Below are 19512 nucleotides of genomic sequence, written 5' to 3'. Positions count from 1 at the left end.
AAAGCCCCCAGGATCACGCCCCCCCCCCCCCTACACACACATACACACTGAAGATGGGAGAAAAGGTGCCCATCTCTCCCTCCAGCTCCATTACACCACAGAGTATTTCCCTTCTCACTTCAGATCAGATTCACCTCAGACACAGAGGTGAAGGGCCCCAGGAACCCCTCTGCAGCTTGTGCATCTTGAATTAAGAAGAGCTGAGTGCAGATACAGCACTGGGAGTCAGTCCTACAGAAACACAGCTGAGCAGATGCATTCTTCTCTGACTTTCATAATCTGACACATACTGAGAATGACGGCGTGCTGCTCTCTGCATAGACAGTTCAGCAACTGAATTCTCTGTGATGGTGAGTAACAGGTTTAGACAGCAGAAAGATGGAACCGATCAATGACTATTCTGTCAGTGACCTGGATGCACCAATGGGACCAAGTGAGATACAGGATGTGTCATTTACATAGTACCATAGGGTACTATGGGTACCATAGTACCCAGGCCCAGCTGTGCCATGAGGTCCAGCGTTCTTAGAGACCAGCTGTGGCTTGCAAAAGAAAATGCAAAGACCTGACAAGTGCCAAGCGCACACTGACGTGCTAAGAAGGTGGAAGATGTGAGGAAATCATCCTATTCTTGAACACCCGCAGTGAACAGAGAAAAAGCATTTGGGGGAGGAAATTAATGAAGTGCCAGGTTGGCGCCTCAGATGATGAAAGAAGGTAGAAAAAAGTCAACTAATAAGAAAAAAAACAGGCAAAGATGTATTGCTCTCTCCCTGGGTTAAAATGGGGATGGTGAGTGACGAATGAGAGAGAAGCCTACATTGAGTAGGGTTTTCCATAGAAGATGCCTGAAGGAAAGACGGTGCTTGAAGGTTAATGGAGGAGGGAGGATAATGTTGCTGAGTGAGGATGTTTATTTCAAGACTCTGGTGGCAGGAAGAGGCTTTGGGACCCAAAGAGTGAAATGTATTTATTTATTTATTATTTAAAACAAAATTTACTCTCTGCTCTTTCCACACCATCTAACAAAAGACAACAGCATCACCCAGATTATAAACTGCTCTCCAAAGTGTCAACAATTAGCTGTACCGATTTAGAGAACACTACAAAAATAAGACTCTTTTCCAGTTAGTACCAAATTGTAACAAATAACATTTTTATCCCTTTGAGTCACACCAGAGACAGACGGGAATGCTCTGTTCTCATTAGGAATGCAATAATTATGAATTCGCTAAGATGCCACACTTCTTACATGTCTTCACTTGCTTTTTTTCATTTTAGTTTGCCCTCGTTGTTAACTCTCTCCAGGCATTCTTGTTACCGTGGTAAGCCCTGGCGGAGGGGTAATTTATGGAGTCATAGGCCTCCTGCTGCTAAACCACGTAAACAATCTGCTTTAGGGCTCCTGCAGCAGTCTTGGTTTCTTTGTTGTAATCCAAACCACATGAGTTGCTACTTCCTCTCTAGTTCCAAAAGGATACAAGAGCAAGGTCGCTATTCAAAAGCTAGATGATTCAGCGCCACTCAGGACACGAGGGTATCTATGCTCAGACAGTGATTTCCTATTTCAGGTGAAAACATAAGATTTATCATTTCAGTTATGAACACTGAAGAACTGGACTGAGGGTTTATCTTTGTATTCAATCAGAACAGGCAGCCATTAGGTGAAATCCCAGGGATTTCACCGGTGTGTGGGACCGGTGCACATGGCCTGAGAACCTGGGCAGGACGGCGTTCTGCTGCCTGTGTCCTCCTGCTGCTGCTGCTGCGTATTGAGAGAGGGAAAAAGGGCACAGAAAGTGCCTGAAAGGGAGTGTCATGGCCTGAAAACAAACATGCACAGGTGAGTGATTTCTGAAATGCCCTGTAGCTCCTTCACATACATTTTCCCCCACATGACATCTCAACATGTATCCTTGTTTTGGTTTATTATTGGGACAAACAAATATACCACCCTATCTTACCATGACTGTTTAACAGGCCATGAGTCAGGACTTCCCATAGGCGTAAGGACTAGTGGCCAGTTCTGCCCAGTGCAGGAGGTACTGGATGAAAACTGATGGTCTGTGTTACACAGTTGTTAAGAGTATCGGGTTGTAAATGGATCCAGTAATCTTAAAGCTTATAGGTATGGAATTAAACATTGTCAGGTATCTTTTACTTTGTTATAATTTTATTCAACTGGAAATGTGGGAAGCTTTTACTGGGAAATTCAAAAGCAGTTACCAGACTTACTTAAAATAGGAAAGAACATAAGGTAAATAACAGGTTTGGCAGAGAGCTAATAAAAATAACTAAGTTGATATTATTTATCTCAGGTACAACTTACATTTAAGCAATTGAATTAGAGAACATTATAGTGGCAACAAAGGCAACGGATTACATCTCCATTAAGCAATGCACTGCATGCAAAGGTCTCTGAACGTGCAGTCCTTACCTCAGACCTCATACATATAGAGTGTGATCTCTTTGTTCTTAACAATACTTTATTTTCCCCAAGAAAGTACCATGATAAAATAAAAAGCTTTCCAAGTTGCCATTAATTGACAGTACCTTGACAGAATGGTTATGAAAATCTGTAACGATAATTTCATTGTTGCTGTTTACAGCTGCAAAATGAGGACCTGCAATAGGAAGAAAAATAATAATAATAATAATACCACTAAATCAAAAAGTTTGCTGAAATCAGAAAAACTATTCAGCCTGCCAGAATATTATATTTGGCTTCTGAGCAATAATAGTCAAATTGGGAATATCAATTTCAAATTAAGAGTAATTTCATTTCATGTTTTAAAAAGCTCAGCATGCCTTTTTGTAAACATAAATAATTTCTTTTTCAACAAGTTGTCAACTAGTGTTATCAATAAGCATTGTTCATTCCTTCTTCTCTCGTATACAGATGACTACGTAGATATTTATGTGCTTATTAACAAGACAAAAATGTCGTGCTTAGGCATAAAGTTGTGTATACACTGAAAATAGTTCTCAAAAATGTTCATGTAAAGTCTTAATTGAAATCTTCCATGATTTGTGTGCTCACTTCTTACAAGCATTTGAGCAAACAAGTTTTAGGAGAAATACAAAAGTTACTTAGAAGAACACTGTCAGGGAAAAAAGTGCATTTTTCACTTTACTTTGTGTATTGAACTATGTGCACAAACTTGAATAAAAAACAAATGGTAGCTTGAAAACAGGCAAGTACCTGAATCAAAATACTTGGTGCTATTTTGAGTTATTTAACAGATCAGAACTCGGTTTTAATTTTCACAGTACATCAGTGTAAACTATAAAAAGGGTGAAAACCTTTACACTGAAAACATTCAAGTAATGACAATTCACCTGTTGTATGTAACCTACCATCAAGAAGAGGTGATACATTTCTCAAATGCACTGTTACAGAGTATTTGCACACTTATTTTCAGGAGGTGTTCTTACAAATTTTAAAATTACAGAAATTGGACATACCCAGAAAATTTTGGTGACACTTAGCTGTGTTAGAGCCAAAGCTCTCATGAATTATATATATGGCACTTGTGCCCCAAGACTTTGCAAGACATCTCAAGTAAGATAAAAGCAGTTATACCATTGATGCTATTTCTCTCTTGTGCTGTGAACCAGTCAGAACATGAGACCAATCTATAACTACTTATTCAGAGCGACCCAACACCTGCAAAATGACCTGCATATGTAATTTGGCATCTTCATTTCAAATTGTGAAAGAACAGCTATTCACTCAAAATATATCAGTTGGGTTTTTTTAAGCTTAACTGCATGTTCTAATTAAAAGACATCGTGTGCAAGCAGTCAGTTGAATATAAATGGCAATTTCCCCAAACTGGCATTTTCCGTTTGCATAACTGCAACTTCCTGATCTCAATCTTAACACTATCCCGTTACACTCATTTTCTAATGGGGAGATACCACTTACGGCATTGGTTAATGTGTATCTGATCATTTGAAATGCAAAGCATGGTGTTTGAGTTGATTATCATGAACAGCTGAGTGTGGGCATTATAAAGCATTTATTAAATGCTAGTTAAGATCAGTCTTTCTTGGGTCAGTGATTTGAAATGCTTCCAGGCACAGAGAGGCAGCTAAAACAATCTGGTTACAGCTACATTTGCAGAACAGATGTTGCAGTCTTCCTGACCAATTAAACAAATGGTGAAGTGAATAGGAGCTGTATGTTTAGTAGAACCTTTCCACCCCAGGAAAAACGAGTAGGATATAGCGTCTTCAACATGCTCAAACATCATGCAAATGTGAGCAGAAGAGGCAAGAAAAGGGGGTTTACATATTACCATCAAGTGTACCTGCAAACTGCTTGTCACCATTTCCTCGACTACCGAACCTGGTGACTATTTTTCCGTTTGGCTGGAAGATGAAAACACAGCATGCTTTATTGTCCACTACAATGATGTGTCCATTACGATCCACAGAAACACCTTTAGGGCCCATGAGCTTTCCGGACCCAATTTTGGCCTAAAAGGGAAAACACAAGACAGGAAAATATGTTGGCGTGATAGAAATAAGTTAGTACAGTTCAAAGATTGCATCACAGGCACACAGCGGGATAGAGAGACATTTTTGTCATCAAAAGTTTCCCAGCGGGAAGTGATTGTTTTTATCAGCTCTTATTGTGTACTTCATAATTTTTTCTTCAGCTGAAAAGAAAGACTGCTTTCTGTATGTCCTTTCTAGAGTGGAAAATCTGCCACCTCAGCAACTGAGTCCAAATATACAACTCATGAGAAAAACAATCATCAGATTTTTATGTCTTGATAAACTACAGCATCTGTCAGAAACCATCACAAATGGCTGTATAGCCAGCACTAGTGCACCAGTAGGATAGGACAGGCATAAAGGACTTCTGCCTCCTATTGCATACTATTCCTGAGTCCAACGACCACCTGGTTATGGACAGGGAAACATGCCTTTACCACTGCCTGCTACATCAAAGGAGTCAGAGCTCATTCTTGGAGCATCAGAGCTGGGTGGGATGTAGGCTATGATGTCCTCTGTTGCCTTTCTTGGGTGGATGAGACACCATGCAGCTTCTGAGTGATCTTGGAAAGAATTTGAGCAGACCTAAAGCTCAGGCTAACCTCTATATCTTCCACCAATACACATGATCCACATGAGATTGCTTCACTTGCTGCTTAGACACATGAAGTGTCAGCTGAAACCTGCAAAGGAGATAGGATCGTGCGGCTAAACAGCAAATAAAGTAATCTTTGAAACACTAAACAAATCAAGGCTTGCTCCTGTCTTAGGTAAATAAAACCATTTCCAACATTTTAAATAGGCCTTGTGACTACCAAAACCATCTGCCAGCATAATCAGCAACAGCAGGGGAACTGTATACAGTATTCCATATTGCATCAATGGAAAAACCTTCGGTGGAGATGAGGTGGATCTCACACACAGTGAATTATTTGGAAAGACTAGAGAGCTGTCAAAATAGATCAGAAAATGTTAGAAGCATTGTTTAGTAGGATCAAAAAGAAGGGGATCTAAGAAGGGGATCTAAGCAACAGCATCCCATCCAGCCCAGAGCAAGCAGAAATTGAGACAAAGCCTTCAAAGAACCCATGAGCTACCTGGGCATATACCCAAGAAGATTCTAGGATCACCTCACCCATTTCACATTTTTCACCATTGTGCTCTTTTTCAGGCAGAGATTCTAGAAACTGGTCCAATCTACATAAAATCAGTTGAGTTTTGACCTTTCAGTTAAAAAAAGGCTATAAAAATACCACCTAATTGTTTGGGGGGATTGTTTTTTGAATGCAGCAACATGCTTTCTGTTTGGGTTTTTTTGTTTTTGTTTTTTTTTAAATGATGGACAGATTTGGAAGCAGGTTGGTTCCAAAAGTCTGGTCTCCTTCCAGCCTCTTTACTGTGCTTGACAGGCAATCCACTGAACAGGCTGTGTTGAAATTATGGATCCCAGAACTTTCAGATCCTGTAGCAATTTGCGAGAGAGACCCTACAAACTGAGGTCCATATCCTTGGTGGAGAGCATAATTTCCTGTTTCCATAGGAATTTAAATGGAATAGATACTAAGATATTAGTCCTTTTTATGAAACAAGACCATTTTTTCACCTCACTGCCTTTGCAGGGTGGGACAGATCACCACCTAGGACAAGTAATGCTTCTTGCAATGACTTCTCTGCCCCTCTCCCCTCCCTTTTACAAGTGGTGAGGAGTAGCTGAAGCTTTGTTAGTCTGTGGCTAATTATCAAGGTGGGACAGATTACAGGGCACGAGAAGATCCATTACCTAACTCATTTCTCAATTCCCTAATGTTTTCAAAGCAAACAACCATGTTAGTATCTGAAGGAGCTCAACTCCCTTAGTAAGCCCCATGCTCCTGTTCCACAGTACAGTCACATAGGTGGGGTTGCAGGTAAAAATAGGAGCCATCCCAAAATAAAGCCATCTAGGTTCCCTGAGGCCATCTGGTACAAAGTCACCACTACACAACCTCTTTCAGCCTCAAATAAAGAAAACTCCAGGGAGTAAATCTTGCAGCTTCAAGACTATGCTTAGCCAACATGCAATGATCATCTGTCTGTTTTATGTTCAGGTACATATGCTCTTATAAATTGCTAAATATTTAGGCAAAAACCACTTAATTAAATCATGTGAAAATATCCCCAGGGAAAACTATTAAAAATGACTTTAGGTTCACTGGGGAAAGACATGAGCAGGCCTACAAAATGTATTCAGGTTTGCATAACAACAAAGCAGCAAAAACATAAATCAAATGCAAATCAGTGGATTTATTTCCTTTGGGGTGATTAAATCATATTCCCTTCTTTCCTCTGGGATGCCCGTGTGTTTGTCTGCTTGTGCATTGCACCACCTCCTTACCATCTTTCCAGGACTCCTATGGAAAAATGACTCAGACTCATGAGTACAGTGTCTTCCTGCCCATATAAATACATATGAAAAAAAAAATGAATAAATCATGTACTGCATAAATGGGCACTTGGTCCTGAGAAGAGTAATAAAAATCACTATTCCTGGGCCAGGATTTAAAATATAATTTGCAGGCAGCAATAAATTATGCCCAGCTAGAGTTTGCAGTCCTTTTTACTAAAAATCTCTGTTTTCAGTTTAGATCAAAATATGCTGATGACACATTACTGGGTCTGGCTGAACATATGCTTTGTATATTTTTATTTCAGAAGGTTTCTTAGAATTATAGGTTTGATTATTTAGAACAGAACATTATGAAACCCAGTCACTCCTGTTAAGTGTATGAATGGAAGTATTTTCAGACTTTTCTGCCATTAGAAATGAATAAAGTATAATGAATCATCTGAACCCTTAATACAAATAACGTGTTTAATTGAATTCAGTCAAGGACATTATGTCCCTTATTTTATAGGCTCTTATAATTTTAGACTGGTTTTCAAATATGTGTTTATAAAGTCACCCTACCCGGGTGGAAAATATTCTACTGTGGGATATTCCTAGAGGTAAAAAGATCAGCTAGCCTATATAAAAATTAATAAAGACTTTTCCACTGTAGAAGTAGGTGTGTTAGGGCTTTAGGTTTAACTCAATCAATCTTCTTGCTGTCTGAAAGGTTTGCAATTGTCAGGAATTAATTTACAGACTTTCAACATACCTTCTTTTCCTGTTTGAGAACTTCCCTAATATAGAGATACAGCTTTGTCACACATTGCAATGTCGCACAATAGATGGATTTATCATTCATGTGACTGTCTTAATGCAACTGTGACCACTTAACCACATTCCACAGAACTATTCCTATCTGAACATGCAACCAGCTTCAAGCAGGTCCCTTCTTAATTCTTCTAACTAGACAAGAAAAAATGAAAGTCTGACAGATAAAATGTTTCCTTTCATCTTTTCCCACTCATCTAAACTTGATCTTAACTTGACTTGCAGCCCTGTTTGGCTGATAATAAGCTATCTTAGATACAACCCTTCAAGACTAGAAAGAAAGTAATTCTCTCTTCAGAGGACTGAGAATCATTCTCTTGGCCCTGTTCTCCAGTTCCTTCACTAGGTTTGAAGACTACCACTGGTGCAGAAGCTGATACTGCTGTTGCAGCATGCGTTCTCTCGTTAGCCTGGCAATATGTCTTCTCTAACAGTTTTCTTAAGCAATTTCAGAGTAATTTACAGAGGAAGCCAGCACTGTTATCTGCCTTTTATAGATGAGGAAAATAAAGCACTGGGAAGTGAAATGGAAGATCACTGGCCACCTGTGAGACCCGTGGCATAGCCAGAAACAGAAGCCCCAATTCCTAAGACCCTATCTGAGGCTTTATCGTTCACAGGATAATACAGCCTTTCATTTTAAGAGACTCGTGTTTTGGTGTAACCTTAGATTAGGGTTTGTCCACCTCTGCCTTATGCAAGTTTTACAGCCTTGAGAAAAGGGAGCTCTGTCTCTGTTGCTACCAGCGACTGAGGAAGGTGACACTTTTCTGCCTGGCAGTGGAGGTTGCTGGAATGAGTCAGCCCAGTGCTGTCATCAGGGAGATGCCTGGGCCTGGCTCCAGGGGAAATTTGCGTTCTGGCTCACGTGACTATTAAAATGCCACTAAGGGAGAGTAAGTGTAAATAAGTACAGAAAGAAGGGGACAACAACAAAAATAGTTAGATTAAGTTCAAAACAGCCCCCTGATAACGCTGAGTTAACAACTAGCAGACCATCTGCATCAGAGATCCTATACAATGACTTGCAGGCACAGTCCTTTGAAGGGAAACACCATTATCCCTTTATCTGTCTCTCTGTGTATCTTAGCAAGAGTTGCCCAATTTAATTTGACAAAGCCCCTGTAAGAATTACCATTGCCAACACACAAGAAATTGCAAGGCTTTGCCCAGATTCCCACAGGCTAGATCTGTTATATCCGCGTCCTGTGCTTCAAGTATGTGATTATGCCTGCCCTCCGTATATAAAATGCTTCTACAAACATTCTTATATTTTTCTCTCATAAATATAGCCTGTTGCATCCAATCTAAAAATAGTCTTTTATATCGTTTCATCTCTCATTTAATCAGTCTACTCCCAAGAACTATAAAGTCCGATATATTAACTTGTATTAACCACACAAACTTTGCCAGCTTTACATAGCTCTTGCAATCCAACAAAAACATTGACTAAAAGCAAAGCTAGGCTCCACATCAGAGGAACTACCTTAATAACTCATTTTTTTCAATACCTGTCTCCCTGCTGGTAACATGCAGCACATAGGGTCCTGGCTCCTCCAGAGACATGGCTTTTTCCTCCAGAGCTGGCACCATCCGAAATGCTGGATTTACGGCATGTCTTGAGAAGGAAGGAAAATGAGCCTTCCATTCTCTGTGTCCAGATCAAGCCAGTTCACATCAAAGATGTTAATAATTATTTAAAACACACTTAGGTTACTCAGAGTACTTGGATTCTTAACTAAATTACATCTTTCTTTGGTTTTGTTTTGGTGTCTTCATTTCATTCAAGGACTTCAGCCAAAATCAAAGTTTTCCTGTGTAGCTGTACATTTTCAAAACTACTTAACAAGGAAAATCACATACTCTGCAAATGCAAGTAATTTATATTTTTTTAATGCTTGCATTGCATATTAGTATTGTTTTATTTTAGCTTCAAGTCTACATAGGATCTGGATACTTTTAAAAGCATACACGTCTGTTTCCCAGATGGAGGTCACTGAGGACTATGCAAGCACAATTGCCTATTTGCTATAGCATTTGTCACTTTGCAAAGACTACTCAAAGGAAGGCCATTTCTTGGTACACACGTGAGCAGCTGAGGACCTGAGCTTTTTGGTCATTAGGCTGCCAGAAAACTAGCCAAACAGGCAATTTCTCTCCAATGCAGGACTCTAGAACTAACTAACTATGGTAGAAAACTCCCTGCAGGTCTTTTATCTCACTGAACAGTATGTACTGCTAACCTCTGCTATAGGTGGCTATTTCTAGCATACATCGCCAGACTCGGTCTGCTATAGGTGGCTATTTCTAGCATACATACAACCTGCATTCAGAGAAGAGCACCAAATGGAGGCAACCTTTAATTCTCTCTGGAATTGCACCTGAACCCAAGCAAAATAAATATTGCAGGTTGGCAAGCATCAGTGTAGTGTAGTAGCTGCCTTCTTGTTTTACTCCTATTAAAGGGGTCAGAGTTGCTATGAAAATAAGAGGTGCGCTTTTCTCAGAACTTCTGATTTCTGAAACCTAAAACATTATTACTGCCATTCAGTTTTTCCAGTGCACATCACCCCACCTAAAACATTCCTGTCTATGCTGTAGCACGGGAACAACATCCTAGGTTGCCCTTCCTTGCATTTATTACCAACAGGATCATACATTAATTATACACTTGATTTGCTGATTCGTATGGAGTAAATAGAAGAAGTAACCATCAGGAAAGGATGGTTCCAATAAGGAAAAATATGGAGTAAATAGAAGAAGTAACCATCAGTCTGCTACCTTATTTTTCTCCTCCATATGTCACTGAAGAGCCTCACGTCCTCCTCATAAGTTTTTACGTCTGTCTGTGTGTATATACATATATGCACACACTGTACTGTATAATCAGAATACTAATGATACGAAGGTTGTTGAGCTAGTCCAACTAGACTTGATTACATTAGCTATCCTTGACTATAAGTTATGGAAAGGCATCCAAGCACCTCGTACACAGAACTGTAAAATGGAACATATCATCTCTATTTGGTATGACATTAGCACCACAGCTGTGACCTCTTCCTATTAATTGTACAATGTGTCTGTGTCATGTGTTTCCACATCACAACAATGGAATTTGGACTAACTTACTACCAAACTATGTAGTTTCTTGACCAAAAAAAACCATTACTTTGCATTCCTCTGTAAGACAGAGAAAGCTCAGGAGAGTTCACATGGTAACTCGTACCTTAAATTTTCCATCTGATGAGAATATGCTAACCCATTTGTTATCATAATCTGCAATGATGATGTCACCACTGGGATGCACAGCCACTCCTGTTGGCCGCTGCAACTGGCCAGGAGACCTTCCTCGTATGCCAAAACGGCTTTTGAACTGACCATCATTGGAAAATATCTGTAACAGAAAACATTCATTTTAAAATTAAGTCTGCATAATAACATCATCTATTTCTTGGAGCTTAGATTTTAGCTAGTCACTAATGAACACTACAGTCCGGAAGAGAATTAGGAACATAAAGCACTTTTATACAGTCCATATTTGAAAGTGGTATGCCTAAATTAAGAAAAGGCTTCCACCTAGACCCTAATTTCAAAATAAAGAAGTTCTCTGCACTTACATTGCACTGTTTCTTCAGTGATCTCAAAGTACTTTACAAACATTAGTGAATTAAGCTTCACAATGTCCCTCACAGCTGGAAGGAAGTGGGATTATTTCCATATTAGAAATGAGGAAACTGAGGCACTGAGTGACTCAGCCAGAGTCAAACACTAAGTCTGTAGAAAAGATAGGAATAGAAGCTAAAAGAGAATTTCAGAATTTAATTCTCTGACTTAGGGATAAGTACTAGGCCATTTCCTGAGAGATGCTTTAGCCACGCAAAATTCAGTCCACTGGTTGTGTCCCCAAGCCAGGCAGACACTGAAGTTCCTCTGAAGTGGCTGCAAATTACAAAGTGTGAGGATGCTGATGAATATGTGACTCTGTCTCTTTGAAAAGGCCTGGAAATGAGTTCTTACTGCATGTGTCTTGCTGGTTCTCACATACTGAAGAACAAGCCACACACTGCTGCCTTGTTCATTGCTACCACATGGGCAGCCCGAATAGCAATGACAAATTGTTAATGGTAAAAAAGATACATGGCAAGCAAAAGAAAAAACACAGCTTGATTTTCACACAGGTTACAGAAGCCAAGAAATCATGGGTGTCAGGGGTGCTACCACAGAAAAGATTTGCTCATGATATCAGACAGAAAAGTCAATTAAGTAGACTAGAAGCCATTTGAAAATGACATCTACATAGATGTTTATTTTCATATTTGTATTTGTGTAAGAAATTATATTTGTGGCACCTTGCCCTAGATTTATATTTGGAAACACAGAGTGATAAATTTACAATGTAAAATGATATTTACAAAAAGGCATTTTTCCAAATTATTGCACCACTTGTTTTCTTCATTCATTGCCAAACAGCATAAGGAAGGGAAATAAACTCTGATAAACATACTAGATATAGTGTAGATCTGAAAAAGATAGCTGCAGGTCAAGAAGATAGAATGATAACGGGTGATAAACAAGTTGAGCTTCCTCTGTATTTTCTGTATCTGCTTGAATTGTACAAAATGTGTCTTTCCTGGAGTACAAAGAATGCAGAAGTGTGGGGGCAGGAAGAAAAAGAAAGATACAGGTTGCCCAGAGAGGTGGTGGATGCCCCATCCCTGGAAACATTCCAGGTCAGGTTGGACGGGGCTCTGAGCAACCTGATTTAGTTGAAGATGTCCTTGCCCATGGCGGGGGGGGGTTGGACTAGATGACCTTTAGAGGTCCCTTCCAACCCAAACTATTCTGTGATTCTATAGAATAGTGGCATATCCTCATACCTGCACACACTGGTTGTTACTGTCTGCTATTAATATTTTTCCATTTGTAGATGCAGCTACACCTTGAAGATTTGTAAATTCCCCTTTGTTTCTTCCTTTGGTGCCTAAAATTGAACACAAAGCACATAAGAAATCAGGTTAGACAGTACTAATCAGTTAGGACCTAAATGCCAATACATGCATTTATTACATCCTGGATCTATAGATTTCTATTTTGAAGAGTTCTTATCACTGCTACAACTTCAAAGAACCATCTCAGTAACAGATTCACAATTCTAAGTACAAGAAGGGATTGTTCTTACTCTTTGGCGTGTATGTCATCTAAGCCCCCATCAACATAATTACCTCTTTGGCCTTCACAAATCAAAGTGTTCACAATTTGCCTCTTGCGTGGGGGAACTAGTAAAATGTTTTCTCGTAAGTGATGGACTTTTTTTAAATTGCAGATTTTTATTCAACTGGGAAGGCAATGAAAGGGGTGGTACTATGGGAACATACAGACAGAGGCTAAGATAAGAACCTGGACAGATGACAAGGTTTTAGTACAATTAGTTAAATCTCCTCAGTGAAGTCACAAAGTTGAGGTAAAACATATCGGTGATCACTTTGGATGGGGCTATTTCAAGACAGGGAAGTTTCCTATTCACTCATACACAGTTTTCAGTCATAGGCTTTAAAAATTCCCTTAGAAGGGAAACTCAGATGAAGAACTGGTTTTGAATGACTGGGACATGTGGGCCAATGAAGACCAACACCTGGAGACTGAATGCTTCTGCAAAGACCTTAGACTGTTCTAATAAAGCAGTATACACACACAGAGGTCCCATTTTTACCCAGGACAAAGGCAATAGTGATTTACATAGAACTGTAAGTCTTTTCCCCAGTGGCTTAAGGGGATAAGGAGCTGTAAAATGTCAATTTTTCACACAAGTTCATTAAGTTTAGATGCCTCATTACTTAGATGTTTGTTCTGAGATGTTCTGAGGAGAGTCACACAGCAAACTGATACCTTTAAAAGGTCAGCCCTAAAGTGGCTGGTCCAAATTACACCTGGAGCACAGGAACAATATCCAAATTCCTGCTTTGTTTGTAAAGGAGGCTCAGGGGTCTTTAGACAAGACTGCAGTTATGATCTTGGACCTCAAGGTTATTCATAATAAATGAATGAATTTTGAAACAAAAAGGCTCTATAAGCTATTCTTTCTAAGACCTGGATGCAGCGCTATTTTTCCTGGTGAAGTATTTTTACAAGCATTCACTGGCTGCATATCAGACATTAATTGGTTTCAATATATGGTTTTAACTGAAAAACTTGTATTTTTTTTTAGTCAGTCCAAAATATCCTGGAGCTCAGTGATTAAAACTGTTCTGTGATGCCCAATATGAGACATACATATTAGCTCTAATTTGTATTTAGCTTTCATTAGGGATGTGTATGCTCTTAACAACCCTTCTTTCTGCTGTGGTGATGGCTGTGGGTTGCACATTTCCTGTCACCGGCTAACAAGTAACATTTAATTCCTCTGCACTTGGTGCTGCGAGCATGTCCCTTTGTTTCAAGGCTTGTTTTCTTGAACTCCATGTGCTTGCACCCTCTGAACAAGGCAAATACTTCTCAATTTTTGTACTGCAAGGGGAAGGTACGCATTCAGGGAATAGTGAGTTACACACCAATTGCATTACCTACACTTCAGCCATTTCTGTGTATTCTTTTAATGAGCAGTGCCTGAGGGATGCATGCAGGAATTTTTTTTCCACCATATGCTAATGATGTTTCCTTTTGGCCTTTTAGCCAAAGACAATGGATGAAAAGGGAGGAACATTCCTTTTACTACTGAGAGCAAAGGGAAAACATTTGTTAGAAAAGAGGAGGGGTAAGCTAGAGCATCTGGAACCAACTAGCACAAGTATTATGGAATGTATGCTCTTTACCCTTAGAAAAATGTTCTTGAAAGTCAAGGAATTTCATTTTTAAAGATAAGAGAGACCTATATAAAAAGTTATTCAGTGTTCTTTAGTGGGACTTTGTAAACATACATCAAAGGAAAAATAGAAGAAATTACCCAGGAATGCCATAGTCACATTTCACAGTAAGTTTAAGAAATAGTAATTTATTACTCAGCATGCAGATACAATTTAGCTCCATGCAACGTCCTTGTACATAGCACTTTGCAGCTATTAAACCCATCACATAGGTCCTAATTTGCAGACAGGCCTTTATACAGTCCCCTCTACAGTGGCACAAATTTCTCTGAAGAAGAAAGCTGAGGTTAGCGAAACACAGCTTATTTCCTAACTTATGTTCAAGAGGAAAATAGATAACTTTGACCTTTCTGATTTGAATAATTCACTATGCCAGCAAAGATCTGAATCCAAGCACAGGCAGTGGCAGCAGTTCAGACGATGAGAGGAAAGCATGTAGTAAAGTACGTCAGCCTCTGGAAAAGCAGGCTCCTGCAGCTGACTGTAATACCAAAGGATGACAGCTCCTTCTTGTAAGTAGAGATTCCTGCCTTATAAGCATACCTGCCTGAGAGAGAGTCTTAGCAAGTCTTTCACTGCAAGATACCACCCCTCTGTATCAAGGCACCCCATGCTTTGTCTCCTCTCAGTCATGGGCAGTCACTCATCACTCTTTAGCCTAGGGAGGCATCAACATTTCAAATGCACTGGGCTGGGGCTAGGGAACAGTTGTGGGATCCTCGTTCCAGTGTTTCCCAAGCAGCCTGGTTTGGAGATGAAAGCCTGCATCTTTTGTGCCTGTCTTTGCCTAGCCTTACCTCCCTCCTGTTCTGAGCTACTGCAGGGCACAAAGGAGGAAAAGACAGACATTTTACTGCAACTTCTGTGGCAAGCTGCTTGGGATTGGGAGAGGACAACAGAGTTTTCAAAAGAGCGGGCTGAAGAGAGTTATTAGGAAGCAGATCTGTGGCCTGTGGAATAGGTCCTTTTATATCATCTTTATATACAGTTCTCTAAATAAACAATCAGATTTGCCTTAGCCCTACCTAATTCCTTCTGGTATTACTGAGCGTAGCCTGCACAAACCAATTAATTTAGCTTTGAAGATATGCTTTCAACAAAAGAGTATCCATTTTCAGCTCAAGACAATCTAGCACACATAAAATGCTTCATAATTTCAATCTCTTATTCTTGCACAATACAGGCCAGATTGAATCTCACCAAAAAGAAGGAAAAAAAATCTAAAAGCCCATTAACATCAAACATGATGAAATTGTCAACATCTTCTAACTGCAATAAGAATCTGCTCTGTAGTGTTGGGCATCTGGACAAACCTGTTGTACAACGTACATTTTTGATGCTCAAGTAATAGAAGAAACGTTTTTTGCTTTCTAAGTTTTACTAATATGAGTAATAACCTCCCTGCTTGCTAAGCTAGATTTACCAGCTTCCTAAAACACAAAGAAAAAACATGTCACTGCCCCCCGCAGGAAGGGAATGGATTCAGAGAGACAAAAACCCTGCAGAAGGATTACAGATTAATGGGGAGACTTTAGAGGTTGCAGGTAGCCATAATATGTTGTGTAAGTACCATTTCTTTCCTGCCTACAACACTTCAAATAGTTTTTCTTGGACTGTTCTCTACGTGGTACTGAAAAAAAGGATAAAAATAAACAGCATGGAAAGGTCTACATACATACTGCATAGACAGGTATCAAGGAGTTGTTTTCTTGTTCCCTAGCCTTGCTTCTTTTTTCCTCAGAGTGCCAAAAGATATTTAGTCAAACCGTACACGTTATTAGGATGTGATGCCCTCTGCCATAATAGATACAGCTGAAACACAAAAGGCTCTGTAGTAAAACTGCACCAAATCAGATTGTTAACAAGCTATGTGCTTATTGTAAAATAAATATCAGTGATTCTAATCCAAGTTCCCATGCAAATCTAAGTTTTAAAATCAATCAGTTTGTTGGATGAAGGCACACAATGTTTATAACCTCTAAAGAGGAGTGAATAATTCAGTAGGAACTCTGGCAGATACTCCCACACACTGTGGGTAGTGAAGTTTGGGCTGATTTGTATTAATTTGCTTTACACAGCATCTGTCCCTAATAGCTTGGCCAAGACCACCTCCAAGCCTTGCTTGTGCAGCAGAGCCCCTGCCGCCACAGCTAGGTATGCATAAATCCTAGGGGTAGGTGCACCTCACAAGCAGTTCTCTGCTGGTACAGCAGCAAAACCCCAAATGATATGAGTCGAACCAAGACCAGGTCTCTGTCGTCAGGACATCAGACCTACACTTGGGATTTTGCCAGCAATGTGATGTCAGAGTTCTTCAGCCCCCATCCAATACAGGTACGACTGCAAAACTATGCAATGTAGGCCTGGCCAAATTTCACACTGGCCATTACAAACCCATAAAGACTTCATGACAAGCCTCAGAGGGATTTGAGCTAATAAACTGGAAAATGAAATTCTACTTCCCCATTACTAGGCTTTCCTATTTCTACAGAAATATAAATTCTGTATAGAAAACATCTCGCTATTTCATACTACTTATTAATGGGTTTGTTCCAGAGATCTGAAATAGAGAATGAAGAACAACTGATTAAAGTGTGTCAGAGGGACCTCTGCATTTCATGTATCATACTTCTGCACTACAGGAAACAACTACACGTACAAATCCCTTCCTTCTCCAATGTCCTTAGCCAGGCTGTAATTTGTCCAGGACAGGACCTTGCTGGAAGGGTAGAGAAGGAGTGGGCTAATGGGAGGAAGCAGGTGCTGCTTGCTACAGTGGAGAAGGTTCCCCCAGACCATCCATACAAGGAAGTTAACTGCAGTTGGGAAAATACACGTTTTTTCAAGAACATGGGTACCCATATAACCCACCTGTATTTTTGCAAAAGCTCAAAAAGTATATATCTATAGGCAGCCTTGTTCCTTTCAAACAGGACAATCCAATACAGAGTTTCAGGCAGAGGCCTTCAGAGAAAATTAAAGAAGAAACACCTGATCAAGAATCCCTTTGCTCCCCCTAAGCCTCCTTTTAAACTGCAGTAAAGCTATTATTACACAGGCCTTGTTCATGAGTTTTTATGTGGAGTAAACTCACAGTAAGGCTCTTACTTGCTTTCAGGATTGGTAACAGCAGAAGATGACATCCGCACCTGGTAAGAAGGCTGACAGAAGGTACTGTTAAAGGCACTTTTTTTTTTTTTTTACATCAGAGTGAATTACACACAGTAAATGTACCAGCTAAACTTAGATGCTCAGTTACATGACTGAACAGACAACTAAACAGTCTGAGGAAAAGGAAAATTGAACTTTCTAGCAGAGAGCCAACTCTCCATCTGGCTGTATCTGATGCCAATCCCAAGTATAAATAAATGAAGAGAAGAAGCAGTTAAAGTGGGAAATAGCACCGCTACTGCTAAATGGTGTCAAAGAACCCAGTCATGAAAAGTGCCAGAAGAGAAAAAATACCAAGGCATATGGCACAGCATGGCAGAGCTAGAGCACAAGATGGTCTCCTGGACAGAGTAGCTAACTGATGCCACCCATGGCTCTTAACCCTCCTTTGGAGGACATGGGAGAGATTTACCAGGGAAGGTGGAAGTGGCTGACACTGTGAACATCCCTCACCTCCATTTACCTCTGCTCAGCATGGGTCTAAGGCACAAAAGCAAGGTAATGGAAAAGCCTTCCCTCTCACCTCAGTGCTTCCTACCACTTGTAGAGGTAGCAAAAACCATTGTGAAATGATTATTTTCTGGGTATCATAAGCATATTCTTGTTTTCATTTGTATAAACTAAGTACATGCTACACAGATACTGCATGGACACACTCTTAGAGATAATGCCTGTTTAAAAAAAATTAAAAAAAAGGTTGAGGATATAAATTATTGAGAGAGAAGAGGAGGAAGGAAGAAATACTCTGTTCACGAATACACGAATGTATGAATGTGCAGTCAATAGCTTGACCTTAAAATGTCTGAATAGAACCATATGCCATTTTAAAAGCCATGAATAACACGGAATTGGCAAAAGATACAATGCACAATTCCCCATGAATGAAAGCACTTAACTGTACTAATGTTGTATTAATGCTATCTCTGTTAATACTAGCACAAGAACAATCTCCTGCTAGGAGCTGATCAATTTACTTGTACATAAAAGCCCATATATCAGCATATATACAACAGCATATTCCATATACTTAGATGCCCTTAGGAATATTATAGTATGGTTCTTCAACACAGCTGTATGAGCTTCTGGCAGCCCAAATATAAGATTTATCTTGCCCAGTTTAAAATAGAAATCCAGATTTGGCCAGGGCTATCAGAGGAATTCAACAATGGGTTCAAAAATAGAGATACGCAGTTGTGTTGGAAAACAGTGGTAAACTTTATTTTACATTACTTCATCAACAAATGAACAACACCTTAAACTTTTTGCAGTGAGCTGAAACTGGAACTAAATGAACTCTTAAATCTGTGAAGGCAATCCCTGTGAAAATGTCAGTTTTACCTGTCTTCATTAATTTTGCATATTTTGGAAGAGTGTAAAAAGCTAGAGCATTACAGCTGCAATGGCTTAAGACACTTTTCAGACGATGCATACATAAGCCCACAGAAGCCCAGAGGGACATCTCTATGTAGGGTCATTCTGTGAAATCAGTGGCTGAGAACTGAACATGTAATAGGATGAAGTATTACTCTCAGCTCAGTTTTTCAATAAAATAGCAATCCATATATCCCAAATGTGGACACTCCTGAGAGGTTTCATCAAGCAAAAGCTCTGAGACGTGTACCTCTTGTTCTAATTATTTTTTCTTTTTTGGGGGGATAGAGTGGTGAAGAAGGGGAGGAGGCAGAACTCCAAAATAAAGCACATGGTCATGACTGCATCATAATAGAAAGAAAGGGCACTGCACTTTTTGGAAAACATTTAAGACTTCTAGAGTTCATGGTG

General features: G+C 39.7%; 1 protein-coding gene across 4 annotated transcripts in view; it reads right to left on the bottom strand.

Moving 5' to 3' along the window:
- TRIM2 (tripartite motif containing 2) overlaps positions 1-19512 on the bottom strand; it is a 77382-nt gene that overhangs the window by 6102 nt on the left and 51768 nt on the right. For all 4 annotated transcript variants that reach the window (XM_009283313.1, XM_009283311.2, XM_019473152.1 and 1 more), the window contains 4 exons: positions 12577-12680; positions 10926-11093; positions 4314-4482; positions 2554-2624 (listed from right to left, as the gene is read on the bottom strand). In XM_009283313.1, the coding sequence (XP_009281588.1) occupies positions 2554-2624; positions 4314-4482; positions 10926-11093; positions 12577-12680 (512 nt within the window). The remainder of the gene's footprint in view (positions 1-2553; positions 2625-4313; positions 4483-10925; positions 11094-12576; positions 12681-19512) is intronic.

Source organism: Aptenodytes forsteri, unplaced genomic scaffold, assembly GCF_000699145.1.
Source record: "Aptenodytes forsteri isolate BGI_AS27 unplaced genomic scaffold, ASM69914v1 Scaffold6, whole genome shotgun sequence".
Lineage (NCBI taxonomy): Eukaryota > Metazoa > Chordata > Aves > Sphenisciformes > Spheniscidae > Aptenodytes > Aptenodytes forsteri.
This window is presented reverse-complemented; position numbering and strand designations above follow the sequence as displayed.